The sequence below is a fragment of the Lepidochelys olivacea genome (genome assembly GCF_965140295.1).
Source record: "Lepidochelys olivacea isolate rLepOli2 genome assembly, chromosome: 2".
Taxonomy (NCBI): Eukaryota; Metazoa; Chordata; order Testudines; family Cheloniidae; genus Lepidochelys; species Lepidochelys olivacea.
Window position 1 is genome coordinate 182,450,931 of NC_140412.1, and position 18,799 is coordinate 182,469,729.

At 43.6% G+C, this 18,799-nt stretch overlaps 1 protein-coding gene and 1 long non-coding RNA gene across 2 annotated transcripts in view; one reads left to right on the plus strand and one right to left on the minus strand.

The window, feature by feature from the left end:
* LOC311517313 overlaps window positions 1-18,467 on the minus strand; it is a 69,868-nt gene extending 51,401 nt beyond the window's left edge. Inside the window, exon 1 of the long non-coding RNA XR_014710659.1 lies at window positions 18,330-18,467. This is a non-coding gene — a long non-coding RNA (uncharacterized lncRNA). The remainder of the gene's footprint in view (window positions 1-18,329) is intronic.
* Window positions 12,747-14,301, plus strand: FANCD2OS (FANCD2 opposite strand). Its single transcript, XM_084621067.1, has one exon. The coding sequence runs from the start codon at window positions 12,811-12,813 to the stop codon at window positions 13,327-13,329; it is 519 nt and encodes a 172-aa protein (XP_084477193.1). The 5' UTR covers window positions 12,747-12,810; the 3' UTR covers window positions 13,330-14,301.
* Window positions 18,468-18,799: the final 332 nt, after the last annotated feature.

Sequence of the window (18,799 nt, forward strand, 5' to 3'; positions counted from 1 at the left end):
TTCCGAGATTGTTTAGACTGGCAACTGAACCAGCTTCCACCTTTCATCTATATGGGTCCAATTCTCCATCCTGTTGTACCAGTTTTATGCCAATGAACTCCATTAATTTCCCATCTACAACCCAGTGCTGGAAAACCGTACTTCCATGATTTCATCCATCACATATTCCCCTAAGGTCAACATGAACTACCCTGTAATACTCCTGCAGGATGGTTCCAAGTACTGTAGTTAATACCATTTTGCTCTCTTTCTAGAACGTAAGGGGCAGGATAAATGGCAAACTTGTGTAGGATTAAAGGACATTTGGTATTGTGTAGGTTACATACATTTGAAAGCCATATGATGGCACCACTTTTCAAAATATAAACTTCTGGCCTTCTTATAGTCCACAAGAAGTTGAACATGAGCTTTTCTAATTGCTTAAAATAGATTGTTGGAATATGCATCGGTGACATTTCAAATATATCATTTAATTATGAAACCATAATGAATTTTGGATTGCTCTTACTGTGTCCCAGAGTGTGAGGTTCAGAGTTAACTAAGATAATTATCAGGCCTTTTGTATGTTATATTCCACAATCTGGAGTTAATCATATATCCTCAAGAACAACGTGTACTTAATTCTCCAATTGATATTTCAGTTGTTGTAAAGAGCAGAGGGGCACCATTTGGTAAACAGATTTAGACTAGTTTTATTTGAGAAATTGCCAAATTTTAATCACTAAATCCAGGTCTTTAGATATAGATTTAGTAGGGATTTTGACAATTTACATGACGGTCATCTCCCTATATCAGAAGTTTCCTGACTTTGATTCTTGCGCTGGACTATCAGAGTGACAAGCAGGGATTTTAGGATTAAACAGAATAGCACAAGTCAGTCTGAAGAGTTCTGTATGCCATTATCAGCAGAGAAGAAAATCAGTATTGTGGCACTGGGAAATAGATTCAATAAAACAACTGAGATTTAAATCCAAACCCACAAATTCAGCAATTCATTTAGTTTTGTCAGTCTTTAAGACTAGTTCAATGGCATTGTTGCAATCAAGTCTGCAAGGTCTTGTGTCTCCCATGGGATGGGTCACTCTTAAATGGTCCACATCTTGCTTCCCTGGCACAAATTATACCCAATTGCTCACACAGTGATTTTAATCAAGCCTAGAGTGGATTCAATCTGAGTATTTTATGATCAACAACAAAAACTGCTCTGGAATTACTACATTTTTAAGGGTCTCTATTAGGCTTCCTCATGAGTAACTATAACCTTGTTCAGGGATGGCATTAATTTCATTGTTACTATTCTAGAATTGACTAGTATCTGTAGATACAGGAATAGGATTGTATAACCTTCTGGAAGATCTAACCTTCTGGAAGATCCTCCTCATTCTGATTTCTCCTACCAGATTCTGCCTCCACCGTTGTTAATTTTTTCCCTTCAGTTAAGAGGTTAGGTCATTAAGGAAATGATAGAAAGCAGTTTTCATAATTGTTATTTGATTCAAACTTCCACACACAGTTTTGTGGAAAGAAGCAAACAGCTTAATTTTATTGGTCTCTGACAGTTTCATTTTCTAATACAAGGATACCCTAGAATTGCTGTATTTTTTCCCTAATCAGTCAAGTGTGCAATTTACAAGCCAGCTTTCCAGCACCAATGAATTAAGACATATTCAGCTCTCAAGTTCTTTATTTTGTTATGCTCTAATTTGGATGAAACGTGATGTGAAGTTTAGAAAAAAACACTTGGTCAAACAGTGAGGGGAAGGGGGAGTTGACCAAGCAAGTTATCATGTCTCTCTGTAGGCATGGTGGACCCAAGCACCAGCCTGGAATAAACACTTCCAGTTCTCTGTATAGCCCTTTATTCAGCACACAAACAAAAAGCAACAGTCCAGTTCTCAACTGAGATTATAGGCCTTTGGAGACCTAGAGTCTGGACCTTCCACAGCCTGGTAAATGCCAAGGAGACGCAAAAAGTGTTTACGGCAATAGAGGTATTTCAATTGTATTCACTCTCTTCTCCCACTTTTTGCTTTGTGCCTTATCTCCATACCACTGAAGCAGACTGGGTAGTTTGCAGGGGTGTGGGAGGAAAAAAAAAATTTTCAATCAGCATTTCCAGGTTTTTTTGTCCCCCCCCCCACCTACCCCAAAAAAGTCTGAACCAAAATTCAGTTGACAAAAAACCCAATAGTTCTAAAAGAAAATTCAAGGGGATTTTTTTTGGGGGGGGGGGGGGGAGGGAGAAGATGTTTCAGTTTACACAGACATTTCCTGTGGAAAATCATTTCAACCGAAGATTTTCAACCAACCCTACATGCCATCCTTGCATCTCAAACAAGTACCCCAGTGCCTTCCTTTCATTAGTTCTCTCATTTCCAGAATCCTTCTTACATTGGTCCTCACAGATTAGAGCCATGATTCTCTGTTCTTGTAGCTAATTTTCTAGCTTATCATCTTGCCCCTCAGCTGAAGGCTGCTCAGTGCAGGGACTAGGGATGTGCTGGAAGGCATACAGCTTGACATTTTAGGACTAATTTTCAAAGGGTCCTCATCTTAGCCTCTATTTTGCACATGCAGCTTTGGTTATGCAAACATATGCATGCCTGCTTTTCAAGCACTACCATTTACACCTGCAAGTGATCAAAGCTATCATCTCCTTGTGTAGGGGACAGTGCTTGAAAAGTAATTACACAAGTGTTCACACATGTAATCCAAAATAAATTAAAAAAAATTAAACTAGATGAACCACTAGAAATATAATTATTGTGGGCAATTCTACACTGGGTGCAGGGAATTGGCATGAATGATCGAACAGGTTGGTTACTACCAATGGAATCCAAGAAACAACTCATGTTAACAGACCAGGTGCCAGCTCATGCCAAGACTGGAAACCAGGGCCAGCTCATGCATAGATGGAAGCCAGTTGTGCTTACCTGTGTGTGTTACCATTATAAAACTAGATATTAGCGGTTAAGTTGATAAGAATGTGTCTAGTGTTTAGACTTTATAAAATGCTTGTAGGGGCTGCATGTACTGACCTTGCTTATAACCTCTCTAGCCCATGGTGTAAAGTTAGGAGTGTTTGTTCTGTAAATCTCTGTAATTGTGTCACTCAAACAGGAAAAGAATTATTAATTAAGGTGAAGGGCTCATTCTGTGTACAAGATGGCCCACTGAAGGCCGGTGGAGCATCAGAGGAGAGGAGCCCTGTTGATTGCATTCCTAACTCCCTTCAGGAAGAAGGGACATCCAAATGAACTCAGGAGAGCTCTCTCCGGTTGGCTTAGAGCATCACCACAAGTGGGGCAGCTGCACCAATGTAGCAACTATAGAACAGACCTGCCATGAATCTCCTTTATGTGGTCTATACTCTGAAGGGCAAAAGATTCCTATGCCTAAGCAAAGAGATCCCCGAAAGACATTTTGAACTGACAGCTTACAACAACTCTAGCACCTTTTGAATCACAAACTCATTTGTGTATGTAATGTATATTACATGTTTGCTTGCTTTAAGCTGTAACTCGTTTCTTTTTCCTTTAGTTAGTTTATTGCAGGATTGGCTAGATGTGTTGTCTTTGGTGTGAGATCTAAGGGACAAATTGACCTCAGGTGAGTGACTGGTCTCTTGAGACTGGGCACAACATGAATATTTTGTTATCTTTGGTGTAAGTGACCATTTATCACTAAGGTCAGTTTGCCTGGGTGGCAAGATAGTCCCCTGGGGAACTTCAGTCTGAGACTCCATGGTTTTAAAACAAAACAAATAAACCACACAACCCAACCCACAACTGTTAGTGATCCAAGAGTTCACATTTGTTACAGCATTGGTGAAATCTAATTATAGACCACCACCAATTTGGGATGTCTGCCCTGTTTTTTTGACAGTCTGCCTGAGGTTGGCACTCAGTCATGAACCACTCCAGATAGTGTGACAATTAGGGAACTGGAATAACAAACAAAAACAGATCAGTTACTACTAATGCTAAGATACAGATATTTAAGCTTGAGCCAAGTCAAAATCAAAGCAAATGGAACAATTTAAGGGTAAGCCATTAAGAAGCGAAACATGACAGATCAAGATAAACATGTTTTCTTTTTTTCTTTTTTTTTTGCAATAGAGTGCAGATTCTAGCTGTGAAAAAGGTTTGCTTTTTAGGTTGCACAGCCAAGATGTTAAGTTAATGAGAGATTTCAGCAATTACTATGTCAACATAAATATAAGCCTGAACATCAAGAATCAAATATGAATAGACTTTTGTTGGTAAAGTGGTAACTACAATAAAGCTAGTTAATTACAGTACACACATGGCTTTCATGTAACTTAAGTGGGAGAAACAGGAGCTTGAGCCTCAAAGCAAATAGAATCAATAAAACAGTTGCAAAGAGCAACACAAGGGTGATACAATCTCAAATACAGCTTTTGAACTAACCAAATAGTTCCAAAAACCCTTCTGGTCAGACAGATAAGATCCAAGGAAAACTAATGAGATGGAACAGAACTGGGATTCATAGAAGCCCACAGCTGCCATTTTAATTTCCACAAAGTCATTTGGCTTTCATGTCTGAATTCATCTGTGACCTGGCAACCTACATCAATGCACAAACTGACTACATATGTGGACATCTGAGGAGTATGTCTTGGAAGGATTCCCATCACACAAAAGGCAGTGAAAAAAAGAGTGATGGACATGAATAACAAATAAAGTGGACATTTGCGAAAGGAAACAGATGCATAAACCTCCAATAATTCATGTGAATGAAATTTACACTGGGCCAAAACCTGAAGACCTTACCCAGTTTCTAGTCACACTTTAATCAAGCAAAACTTGAGGTCAACAAGTATTTTGCCTTCTGAATAAGGACTAACTGAAAGTTGAATAAGGACCTAAGAATCTAGCCCATTAAAAAGTAAAAAAAAAAAAATACAGAAACACCAGAATTTGACTGCCTGTATAGAATTAAATGGGAAGCAAAATACATTGACCGAGCTGAGGACAATCAAGCCAAACCCTGGAATACTTAGTAATAGGTGGACAGTGGCTCAGAGCTGATCAACATGTGCATGTGGGGGAAGCGGGAGGAAACTCAGCCTCCTAGCCCATGTCACTAGGTATGTATCAGCTTTTAAAACAAACAAATTAGTGTAATTTTCTTTGAAGAACAACCACCACCACCACCCAGGGATGATGCTAATTTAACCATGAAAGCCAAGGTCTGTCCATACAGTCGTTGCATCAATGTATCTGTTTCTAAAACAGATCTAGTTAAATCAGTGAGTCCTATAGATTCAAGAAACTGCATACATTTATTTGCATGTCCTCAAGTTCATGAGATCATACACTTAAACAACCCTGTTATTTCAATGGACTGTGCTTCAGATGTTAATGAAGATGGAGCTTTCCTGATTTGGTAATAAGGGTAACAGATTTGGGGAGAAAGAAGAGAGGATCTGGTGGCTATATGGGAATCCAAAAAGGACGGAAAGGATGAAGCTTTGATGACACCTTAAAAGGTCTGGAAGAAATCCAGACATCTGAACTGTCAGACACTTTCCCAGAGGTGCTGGAACAATTTTTTATAGTAGGGGTACTTAGAACCATTGAACCAAACTGTAAGCCTTCTATATAAAATGGGAACCACTGCAAGTCAGAGGATGCTGCAGCATCCCTAGTTCCAGCATTTATGCACTTTCCTGTGAAGATCCACCAAACTTTTGAGAGATGGTCAGCTCTTAGCTTCTGAACAGTAACTATACTCTGGGTTGGCCACACATGCTCAGCATAGAATCAAGGGACTAAGGACAAAAGTAGCATTACACCCTCTTTGTGGTCCACCAATCCAGAGGCTGAACAGTTCAGTCCCTGGCAAAATTCGCTAGCTAAGGGATATTCTAATTTGTGTCCAGTTGCCTATGACCTCAAAAGACTGTTCCAGCAGCTGGAGCAGTGGCATTTGACCCACTCCCTCTTTTCCTGGATACACCATCCAGCTACCCTAGGATTTCAACGTGCTTTAAAAAAAGCCCAAACATTTATAATAATTAATACTTAGACTCAGGCTTAGCAATGCCACTTGCTTTTCGTTTCATTTCTCTTGCATGGTGTCTTAAATCTGTGTATTTAATGCTCATGAAAGGCATCAGCTCTGAACTCCTCTATTTAGCCACACAGCAGATAGACCGAGCCACAGAAGGGTGATCTTCCCCTCAGACAACCACTATTATTCAGTCCTGCTCTACGTTTGGTGCCTACCTCTTAATTTTTAGCCCAGGTGTTAGCACACTTGCCTGAGATGTGAAAGACCCAGGTTCAATTCACTCCCTCCCCCCAACCAGGTAGATGCCCTAACTATGGGCTACAGAGTCTCTCTCTCTGGACCACTGACTATTTACCCACAATGGAAGAATCATTGCATCAGAGAGACAGATTGACTCTGAAACCTGGTGATTACACCATTCTTCCTCCTCTGGAGGTTGTTTGGAGTGAGGCAGGCTCATAACTCATTTCCACAAGAAACACCTTTCACACCTAAGCCACCTTCAAATGGTGGGTTGCCATTTATGGTTAGGTGCCTCCCTGAAGCCCAGACTTTGGCTCCTATCTTCAAGAGAGGGGATGGACTTAGCACACACCAATCTCGTCAGCAACTCCCACTGACTGGTTTAGGTGGCTCCCCGCTTAGCGTGCTTTCTTTTGTAGATCAGTTTAAGGCACCCACCTCTCCCCATCCATTGTATAGGAAGCTTAAGTGCCTTTGTGGATCAGTGTTGTTCTTGTGATTTTCTAGGTGCTGTGACGCTCAGTGTTGCAATGCCAAAGTACCTTTGTTGATCTGGGCTTAAAGTTACTACTGACTTGGACGTAGAAGCAAGTATGGCCTAGATATTAAAAGTTTCATATCCTATTGCCAGTTTCTTGATCTATCCAGTCTCCATGCATTTGATTCCTAATATAATTTTTGGGTTGCACCTTGTTCCTCATTTCAAGGAAAAATGTGGAAAGCATTAAAAGACTTATTGCTGCAATAAAATAGTCTTTTCTATTTCATATGAGACAGGAGAGATAAGGATGAGAAAGAAGGCTACCCATCAGGTTATGATGAGGTGCACAGTCAGTTTCACATGAGTAAGTCTCTCCAGTGGGAAAGGTTTAAAAGACTGAATTGTAGGTGAACAGGCCATGTATGTAGCAGTCAGCATGGAGAAACAGGAAGCAGTTAAGTAAACGTATGAAGCACGTAGAACATGTTTCAGTGACCTATATTTCATCATGGGGAAACCAACTGATCTCTAAGCAAAGAGTGTACATGTGTCTGAAAACAGGCAAAATGAAACATTTAAAAATTTGCCATGTATGTACTATAAATCTTGATGTAAAAGTTGAAGTACTTCATATTTTAATTTGTGGGTCATGAAAGTGTACTGCTCATACTGAAGTATTCATATTATGCTTGACATCAGAAAACACATTTAGAAGAGTATCATAATTGCTTTTACAGAAAGCTCCTGCCTTGCACTGATCTGCAGATATGTTGAATGCAAAATTACATCGTATTACAATAAATTAATTTCTCCCCTGAGAAATTCAAAACAAATTTATTCAAACTAAATTAAGAAGGCCTAAATTAGCGTATTCTTGGTTGATTAGTCAGCCACTGATTAAGTATTAGTCATAACCTGCCTTTTACTCATAATTACAATATTTTCTGGAAAAGTGGCCAAATACGTAAGAGTAGAATATCCTAGCGTTGCTGTCAAGTAGTTTGGTTCTGTTTGGATATCACATGGAAGGTAAAAATATACCATAGGAATGGGAATCAATTATATACTAAGTTTGTTGCAGTGTTTTAGTCATGTTGAGAGAGGATATGAGAGAGAAGATGGGTGAGCTAAGATCTTTTATTGGACCGACGGCTAGTGGTGAAAGAAAGCGCTCTGTGTTGCTTGAAAGCTTCTTTCACCAAGAGCCATTGGTCCAATAAAGATATTAGCTCACTCACTTTGTCTCATAGGCAGAGATTTGCAGTATTTCAGATGTTCCTGTGCTTGTTTCCAAGGGATGCTTAACATACTTTCAATGGCATGAGTATTTTTTGATGTAGCCCAAAATGTCCTGATAGTTACAAGTATGTGTGTGTCAGACAGCAACAGATTACAAGATCTTCGAAAAAGGTTTGAAATAGTTCAGCCTCATGGTGGTGAGCAAGCCAAGCCAACACTGAATCAAAACAAACCTGACTAAATTATGCAAATTATTCCCTGGAAACTTTTAGTTATCCTTTGTGAGCTCAGCTGCCAGCCAAGACTGATACTAGTTTTGTGACTACCCAGGGTCATAGCACAGCTCTAGCCATCCAGTCACATCCAAACAGGCATCTAACATTCCCTCTTGAATATGAATTGAGGCACATCACGTATGGCATTAAACTTCCCTGGGCACCACCTTATCTGGGTTTGTGCATTTGCCAGATAAGCATTTGAGAGCCAATTCGTTTCTGAGTTTGTTATTTTCAACTATTTTGTTGTTCTCTACAGCAACTACTGTAATATTTCTCCGTCTGTACAGAACCAGGGAATGTAGCCATTTGTATAATAAGCTTTTTCAAAGGACACCTTACAACTCTCATGATTTATCTGCAGTAACCCCAATATGGATGAAAAGGAGAATGTCAGCTGTGAAAGAACATTTTAGTCAAAGCACTCCAAACCTAGTGAGATGACAGAAAAAAAATCCCTGATCTGGAAATCCTTATTCATGCAAAACAGCTACTGGAGTCAGAGGGAATTTTCCCCAAGAAACGGTTATAGTACTAGGGCCAGTGTTGAAGACTGAGGTGATTCTTATATTTATCTGGATGTCCTTCAAATCAAAGAAGGACAGAACACTGGGTCACATTCAGAGGTGACACTGGGTGTCCCACAATGGTAAACTGACGTGACTAAGTGTAGGATGCCGTTGCACACACACCGACTGAAGGGGCAGAAGAGAGGGGTTCAGCAGTGACAGCAACTAACAGGCATGCAAAATGAAGTAGTGGGAAAAGCTAATGCTGATGCTTTATTTAAAAAAAGCACACATCCTTCTTGTAGTTGCTCATTTGGAGGAGGTAGCAAAAAAACCCAGCATGTATGGTTACACCAAATTTCATCTCCATTTGCATCACCTCTCAAATACAGCACAAATCCATAAAGCATCTTTCCTCCTAGGCCTAGAACCCCAATGCTTTTACTGTACACATGCAAGGCCTGGAACTGTTTAGAATGGAAACATTTGACCCTACAGATATTAGGCACATCTGATGGGCAGTAAAGAAAAACAATAACCTGGTTTATACCCTTTGCCTTTTTTGGGCATAGAGAGTTAAAGATTACACTTCCCATAAGCATGTAGGAAATGAAATCTGATTTGGGAGAGAAGTTTTTAGGACTCTGACTAAAAAGTAATACCCGCTTAGCTAAAAGTCTTGGGGAAAAATGTTTTGGTAGAGATTCAATATCTTGCAAGGGCCTTCAAGGCATGAGAAAAGTTAAACTTGATGCAGAAGATTCACTTTAGGAAGTTGGAGCAAAAAAAGAGTTTAGCCCTAAGATCATCATCAATGCTCATCTTCTTCATAAAAAGAAAAGGAGTACTTGTGGCACCTTAGAGACTAACCAATTTGAGCATAAGCTTTTGTGGGCTACAGCTCACTTTATCGGATGCATAAAGTGAGCTGTAGCTCACAAAAGCTTATGCTCAAATAAATTGGTTAGTCTCTAAGGTGCCACAAGTCCTCCTTTTCTTTTTGCGAATACAGACTAACACAACTGTTACTCTGAAACCCATCTTCTTCATCTGCATCAGCCCTTTAACATGCCTTGTGTGGTTGCAGCAGAGCACTGGGAGAGAGCTCTCCCAGCGCTCTTTAAAAACCACATCACAAACACACCTCCATGAGGGCCATGGCCTCCAGCACAGGTCCACTGTCACTTTACAGCACTGACACTTGCTGTGCTCAGGCAGCCATGTTTTTGCACACCCGAGTGAGAAAGTTGCAGCGCTGTAAATTGCCAGTGTAGACAGGCTCTAAGTAGCTATATTTTGTATGGACTGGAGGAAGGCAATATGGGTGTGACGAAGTGGGAATGTTTGTGTTTTCTCTGAATACTGTGTGGGTGCCTCAGTTTCCCCTATGCATTTCTTAAGTATCTAGGTGGAGGGCAGGGGTCTGCACAGAGACTGGCTGACACCGTCCCCTGGCAACTGATGGCCTGGGCCCCTCCCCTGCAAAGGTTCCAACTGAAAGTGTTGGAGAACAAAGATCAGATGGCATCCTTGTCTGGAAAAGAGACAGAGGCCAGAGGAGGGGTGGGGGGGGGTTCAGTTTACAGCTGGCTGAGGAAATGGAAGAAGGCCCAGAACTGGGTTATGGGCTCCCTAACCCCTGCCCCCCTCCAAGATGGACCTGACCGAGGGGTCCTGTTCTCTGTACCTAAAAGTTCTGTTTTAGACTGTGTTCCTGTCGTCTAATAAACCTTCTGTTTTACTGGCTGGCTGAGAGTCACATCTGACTGCAGAGTTGGGGTACAGGGCCCTCTGGCTTCCCCAGAAGCCTGGGTGGACTTGCTGAGGGAAGGGCACAGCGTGGAACGGGATGCTGAATGCTCCAAGGTCAGACCCAGGAAGGTTGAAGCTGTGTATGCTTCTTGCCCTGGTGACAGTATGCTCAAAGAGAAAGGAGGCATGCTCCCCCAGAGTCCTGACTGGCTTTGGATGGAGTAGTTACAGAGCATTGCCCTGACTCTAACAATGGGTATCAGGGAGACTAGAGAAGAGGAAGTTACAATAATCAAGACAGGACATGGCGAATTTTAGCTGTAGGGATAGAAAGAATGGATATGAGAGATACTCTGGAGGAAGAATCTGCAGTATTTAAGAATATTTGGATGATGTGACAAACTAAAGATGATCTCTAGTTGATAGAACACATCTGTCTTACTTTCACAAGGTTGTCAGTGGATAAGTAGAGAAGAGGACGTGGAGGGAGAGTAAGGCCAGTTTTCATAGAATATCAGGATCGGAAGGGACCTCAGGAGGTCATCTAGTCCAACCCCTGCTCAAAGCAGAACCAACCCCAACTAAATCATCCCAGCCAGGGCTTTGTCAAGCTGGACCTTAAAAACCTCAAAGGAAGGAGATTCCACCACCTCCCTAGGTAACCCATCCCAGTGCTTCACCACCTTCCTAGAGAAAAAGCTTTTCCTAATATCCAACCTAAACCTCCCCCACTGCAACTTGAGACCATTACTCCTCATTCTGTCATCTGCTACCACTGAGAACAGTCTAGATCCACCCGCTTTGGAACCCCGTTTCAAGTAGCTGAAAGCAGCTATCAAATCCCCCCACATTCTTCTCTTCTGCAGACTAAATTATCCCAGTTCCCTCAGCCTCTCCTCATAAGTCATGTGTTCCAGTCCCCTAATCATTTTGGTTGCCCTCTGCTGGATGCTTTCCAATTTTTCCACATCCTTCTTGTAGTGTGGGGCCCAAAACTGGACACAATACTCCAGATGAGGCTTCACCAATGTCGAATAGAGGGGAATGATCACATCCCTGGCAATGCTCCTACATATACATCCCAAAATACCATTAGCCTTCTTGGCAAGAAGGGCACACTGTTGACTCCTATCCAGCTTTTTGTCCACCATAACCCCTAGATCCTTTTCTGCAGAACTGCTGCCTAGCCACTCAGTCCCTAGTCTGCAGCAGTGCATAGGATTCTTCTGTCCTAAGTGCAAGATTGTGCACTTGTCTTTGTTGAACCTCAGATTTCTTTTGGCCCAATCCTCTAATTTGTCTAAAGTCCTCTGTATCCTATCCCTACCCTCCAGCGTAGCTACCTCTCCCCTTCCCCTCTACCGTTTAGTGTCATCTGCAAACTTGCTGAGGGTGCAGTCCATGCCATCCTCCAGATCATTATGAAGAGATTGAACAAAACCGGCCCCAGGACTGACCCTTGGGGCACTCCGCTCAATACCGGCTGCCAACTAGAGATGAAGCCATTGATCACTACCAATGAGCCCAATGATCTAGCCAGCTTTTTTGGCCATATTAAATTAGCAGGGAGATATCCATGATGATATGTTGGAGAGAGATGCAGAAATAGATGGAGACCAGTCAGGAACTGTCAGGTAAATTCCTAAGTCACCAGTGTGAAAATGGTATTGAAACTGGGTTAGTGGCTGAGACCTTAAAGATGCTGCTAACTACACAGAAAACAGCAATTACACATAGGTGCAGAATTTGCATGCATGATTTCTCCACACAACCCCTGGCACCTTCAGATGACCAAGGAGTTATGCATGGGCCCCAAGGAGGATGCTGGCTGCCTCTGACCACATGCACCATCTTTGCAGAGTGCAGCAGGCTTCCTGACTAGGCTTGCTACAGTCAGAGGCAGGCAGTCATTTTAACTGCTCTTCTGGTTTAAGAAATAAAGAAGAAACCCATCACATTAAAAATATACACATCTTAGCCAGAACAGCTAGGAGCACAACCCTTCAAGATCTCAGGCGATGAGGCGCAGGCACCGGGCACGAGAGCGAGGCGGCTTCCAGTAAGCCAGCACGGAGAGCAGACAGGGGGCAGAAAGCAAACGCGAGGCCTCGGGGGCGGCAGGGCGCGCGCTGAGGCGCCGGAGCGGGACGGGCGGGGCTCTCGGGGCGGGAGCGCGGGTTCCGCGCCGAAGGCGGCGTCACAATGGGTTGCCAGGCGCCCGGCGGAGGAAAGATGCAGCGGGGCGGGCGGCGCTAGCCGCTGCGGGGTGGCGGCCATGGCCGGCGGGTACCAGCTGTGGGCGCCCTGGTCGCCGCTGGACGAGTCCCTGCAGTGGCTGCGGGGCGCCACCCCCCGGCCGTGCACCAAGCACCCGTTCCGGGCGGCGCCGCGCGGCGGCTGCCCGCAGAGCGCGGCGGCCGACCTGGAGGTGCAGCTCTGCTTCCAGGGGCTCAGCCTGGTGCTGGAGCCGGGCGCCAAGGGGCCCGGCCTGCCGGCGGGGGAGCCGCGCCGGAGCGGGGCGCTGCGCAAGCCCCAGGCGGTGCGGCTCAGCGGGCTGGACTCGGTCTTCGGGCGGCTGGTGACGGCGCAGCCCCCGCGCTGGACCGGCTCGTTCCGGGTGTCGGAGCGCTCGGCTTTCTGCCAAGTGATCAGCCCCCGGCAGCGCTGGCCCCGCGGGCTCCGCGAGCCGCAGGTCCGCCTGGCCGTGGCCATGTGCCGCCAGATGCTGCGCGCCATCCTGCTGCTCTACGCCGCCTACAAGAAGTGCGCCTTCGCCCTGCAGCACTCCCGCTGAGCGGCCGGGCCCGGGGGCCCCGCCGCCTTCTCCCCCGGGCCGCTCCCGCAAGGCCGGCCGGCCGGCCGGCGGCTGCACCGACCGCACGTGGCTGCTCCGACCGCGCGGCTGCTTCCCAGAGCGGCCGCCGCCCCCGCAGGGCCAGGCGCCGATTGGACCGTAGCCGCTGACCGACGCCGCAACGCTGCCCTGCCCTGCCCCACGAGCGCCTCGGCTGGCCTGGCTCACGTTACAAGCCCCCTCCTGGCGCCTCGGAGGCTCTTTGCAAGGCGCTCGTCGAACGGCCGCCACCTAGTTTTGTGTACAGCTAATTTTGAAGGCGCTTCCAGTCAAGTTGAAACTGATATGGGAGTGCGGTAAATTCCTAATTTTACCATACAATGCCCAACAGTGCTGTGTTTACAGCTAACGCATGCAACCTAGAAGAAATGAAGGTTTGCATTACAAGATGGAATTTTAAAATATGCTGGCAACTAACATGCACAAGTTTTCCCTGCATAAAGTGCACCCTACAATATTTAAAGTCTAAATCCTTATGGTTTGTTTATACCCAAAAGGATGAAGCCTACACATGTAACTTTGCTTTCTAATGTTCAAACTGAATACTATTAATTTGGTTCAGAACTGGTCTAGGAAGGACCTCACAATCAGACTGATTGAACCACTCCAACTTGATAGACATGCAGATTTACAGAATGAAATATTTTAGTTAGTGGATACAAATGTGCAAATTTATCTTACAACATGTAAGAGTAATATTCAAATTGTTTGCAACCAACTGGACCTCTGCCTTGCAACATTCATAGTAAAATATCCTATCTTATCGTTTGCTACTAATGAATGAAGGAGTTCACTGTCCAGCTAGAACATCTTAGACATGCAGTTTTCACATATAACATTTAAAGGATCCTTACTCGTTCACGGCAACTTACAAAACACCAAGACTAACAAGAGTTAAGTTAGTGGCTTCTTCCTGCGTTCAAAGTAAAAATTGTTATGACTTGTTTACAGCTTATGAATATACAAGAAATTCAGTTTTGCTTTACAGTGTTCAAAGTAAAATCTCTATGAATTGGTTAAAATTAATGGATGAGACCTACAAAGAAATGCACCCTTTACCTTACAACATTGAAGTAAACAACTCACATTGAAATATTTGTTCCTAAGGAATAGAGGCACTTACAACCAAATGAATAAAAACAATTTACTATGTATTCAAAGTCACTTATATGTTTACATCTAAATGGATGCAACTGATAAAAGCATTATACTTTAAAATATGTAAGACATTCCTTATGACTTGTTTACAGCTAATGGATGTAATTTACAAAGAAATGCACTTTTGCCTTAAAACATTCCAAGAAGAGTCCTGATAATTTGTTTACAGTGAATGGATACAACCCTCAAGAAAAGCACCTTTGTCTTATAACAGTCAAAGTAAAAATAGTTGTGATTTGTCTCCAGCCAATGCAGGCCATTTATTAAAAGTGCAACTTTTGTTTTATATCAAAGGTGTATGACATTTATAAATACACCTTTCCCTTTCATTCATAGGGAAAAGCTTTAATGCGTTCAGTTACTATGCATGTAACAAGTGACAAGATAATTACTCGTCAGTGTTTTTGTGCTAGCTATGTTGGTGTTATCAACTAAAATGTCTTAACAGCTCACCACTTACTTTCTGCTCAGTAAGTTATAGGGACTCTCTCCCCCCCCTCCCACTTAGGGGGCATTGGGGCTCCAGACCTATTCCTGTGATTGCCCATAGATCAAAAGGGCATTTTCTGGCAGTGGCAGTCATTAACACCCTTTAGCCCAACAATACTGGTCTATCCCCTAAGCCAGATATACCTTAGAGCCAGTCACTAACATGTATCCAGTACAGGAGCCCCACTCAGTATTTAAACAAAATACATTTCTATATTAGAAATTTAATGTGTTACATATACACACACGTAACTTTACCACTGGGAGTAGTCCCACTAAAATAAATAACTCACAGAGGTAAAGTTAAGCATGTACATAAATGTTTTCAGGATCAAGCTGCAAAGGAATAGGCCCTTTTGGCTCTGAATCAGACTCACCTACTCCAGTTACCATTTCTGCTTTGGAGGAAAATGGTATCAGCATGCTGTGAAAACACACATATTGTATCTATTATTACACCTGAAAATATCTGTACAGGTGGAATAGGAACAGTATTCTTTCAATACCTCCCTTCCAAGTTTCCCCTGCAGGCTTCCGTCATACAATTTGTAATGTTAGTTGGTATGCTAGCTACTGTATGCTACCAGACAAGACAAGTTTAGCAAAGATCCTAATGATACTGCCAGAGGCAGCCTCCTTTTTGGGCTCATCTAGTCTGCTGTCAGGTCAAGACTGTTTTCTCTGAAAATATGCAGGCTATACACACAGATTTTTAAAGCTGTGCCTAAAGATACAGACAGGTGCGGGGGGGGGGGGGGGGGGAAGAAAATCGCACTAGGCACCTGTCTGCACCTAAATACCTTTGAAAATCTGAACCAGAAAAATCTAACCCTGTCCCCACATTGCTGAAATACTACAGAATGGATTTAATTAGTAATGACTGAGGCAAGTTTTAGAATAACTTAAACAAAAGGATGGTTTACTTTATATATTCACTAGTCATGCTGCTGTAATCTAGCCTGGCTGTATTCCCAGCTTGTCTCTGCAACTGGTTCTCGACTTCTGCTGCTACCCACACATAGCAAACAGGAACTGTGGCAGAGCATAAACACCTGCAGGATGGGTGGCAACTTTAATGTTAAAGTTTACCCGTTTCTACCACCCTATCAATTATTGACAGACAACTGAAAAGAGTGGCTTTTTTACCAATCCATGACAGTCACGATCAGCTAATCTTTTAATGCTGCATTGGCCTTAACCACAGCAGTGTTCTCCATGGCCATCAGACTCTGAAAAGAGCCAAAGTTACACCTCTGCTGAGATCAGAACAGGAAATTATTTATTTCAGCTAGGATAGAAATAGACTGATTGATATTTGCCTCCTAGCACTAGTTCCCAGTTGAGTGCCTGAGCTAAAGTTACTTCTTCCCCTTCCCCCTGCAGCACATACACACCAGAGAGAGTGCACTGAGAAATCTTATTACACCAATAATGTTTTTTGATTGCAGCTGGTAAATAGTCCTGTCACAGTCAGGTTTGGAATTCCTCTGCAGTTTTACAAAATGGGGTTAACACAAACAACAAAAACCACACAACTGAATGTGTGTTATGTAGGGATGGCAAATTGCAGATAGGCACATTAGTAAATTTGTTTGCACAGCTTTATAGTCACAGGAAATCTGCAACTTAAATGACACAATGTGTTTCCCAATTTCATTTTGATACTTTCATCTATCAAAATGTCAGAAGGATTAGACTTGGCTTTGGCAGTGACAAACTGACAGTGAAGTGAAGTAGAGCATTATTGATTATTGCCTAACAGTGCTGTGATTCACCCACCAGGGACCCTTGTGTGCTGTTTTGTTACCTGAGGAGAACAGGATTTAAACAAAGGGGCAAAATCATCCAGCAATTGCTAATAGTGATTGGATGCAGGTTCATTTGCAAACAAGTGAAAGATAAGCATTAATAGGTTTGCCCAAGTTACTCTCAGAAACGTTAATCAGAGCCACCTTTAGTTCTTTATTGGTGTAAGTGGCTGGAGCTCTGTTGACCTGTGTGTAATTTTACAAATCTACACAAGCAGAAAATTTGACCTTTGTTTGGATCCAGCTGAGATGTTAACATGTTTTGTCTTATCTTCACATTCATCTAAGCCATTCATCCCCTGGCATACCGCAGAGATGCTAGCAGCATATTGACCACAACTCCAGAGCAAGCAGCAGGTCCCCTCCATACAGCTGGATCATACAGACCCCGTAGATACCCAGCCTGTCTGCTGGATCTAGGGCAGACTTTTCCAATAAAATCTCAAGAGTCTCAGGCTTCAATAGACTAGTCTGCTGCTGCTCTAAATCCTGGACTCTTTCCCCCACCCCCATATCTAGATAGGGCTTAAAGCATCTCTATTTTCAAAATTGATCTGATCAGGTAAATCTTTAAGTAGTTGCTCATCCCTCACCCCCTTTCCTCACCCATACACACTCTCCCTGGTTGTTACTGATGCAAAACACTCACTGAAGCCAGTGGGAGTTTTGCCCAAGTAAAAACTGATTAATGATTAAGGGATTTGACCCCTAGTTTTTTGACTGTATTTCAAATCCTTCATTTTCTGGACACAAATCTATTGCAGATATTAGACTTCTAAATCGAAATCCAACTGGCAGGTCATCATGCATGTCTGTAGGCAGATGCAAAGGAAAAAAAGTCTAATTGTAGCACACTTCTCATTAACATACAAGAAGTGTAAATAAGGTGGATTTTAAGCCAAGTTTATAGACACTACTTCTGAAATAAATCTTAACCCAGCCACTAGATCTGCATCTGCAATTCAATCATTAGTATGTATGTATGTATCTGTAACGGGTCAGCATCCGCCTCGCATGAGCGCCCCCTTTTCTCTGGCCGATATATCTACAGTCCGTCTTTTACTAGGGTGGCATCCACTTCTCATGGGCAGCCCCCTTTGGTTGGTTGGTTGTGAGCCTGCTTTTCTTTGTTTCTTATATCGGGGTGGCAGCTGCCTCTTGTGAGCACCGCCCCAGCTGATGGTTCCCTTGCCTGGTCTTCAGCAGCTCAGCCCTCCAGCCAAGCTGCCTTCCAGGGTATACAGTCCCAAGGTCTTATCACAGCCCTGGTATGGGGCTAGAGCTCTTAGTGCTTCTGGGAGAAGCCTACCTTCTTCAACCACTCAGCCAGGGCCCATCTCAGTACCCACAACTGGTGGGGTTTCAGCAGGTCTCACTGGACTCAGTCTTCAACCAGACCAGTGGGGCCCATCTCGGTGCCCTCGCTGGCCTGCACAAGTTTTGTGCTCAGTCCCCCTGGACTTCAGCCTGCCCACCCACACTGACCTTCCACTAGTCTTCTTGCTCTTCCCACCAGCCAGGCACCAAATCTTCAGTAACCATCCCTGGGCTTCAGTCTTGGCTGCAGTGAGCTGTCCATGGTACTGCTGCTCTGCCAGCCAGTCACCAAAGCCTCACTCCTCAAACACCACACAGCAACTGAACTTCTCTGTGCTGCTGCTCGTTTTATATAGGGCCTTCTGGCCCCAGATTGGCTGCTCCATCAGCCCCTCTGATTGGCCACTCCTGTGCAGCCATTTTGGCTGCCTGGAGGACTTCTCTCTGCTCTATTCTGGGACAGGGTGATGCAGTGCCACGAGGCCTCCAGCAGAGGGCCTCCGGGCATAGTCCACCCTGCCACAGGACCAAACCCTAGATTTGTGTATGCAAGTAGTACTTGTGCGTGCAAATTAAGATTATGTTACCTGCATGCAGGTGCCATTTCTTTCTAGAAGTGATCACATGAGCAAGAATTA

Coding starts and splice junctions, on each gene's coding strand:
- FANCD2OS (XM_084621067.1), top strand. CDS start 12,811: ATGGCCGGCGGGTACCAGCTGTGGGCGCCCTGGTCGCCGCTGGACGAG.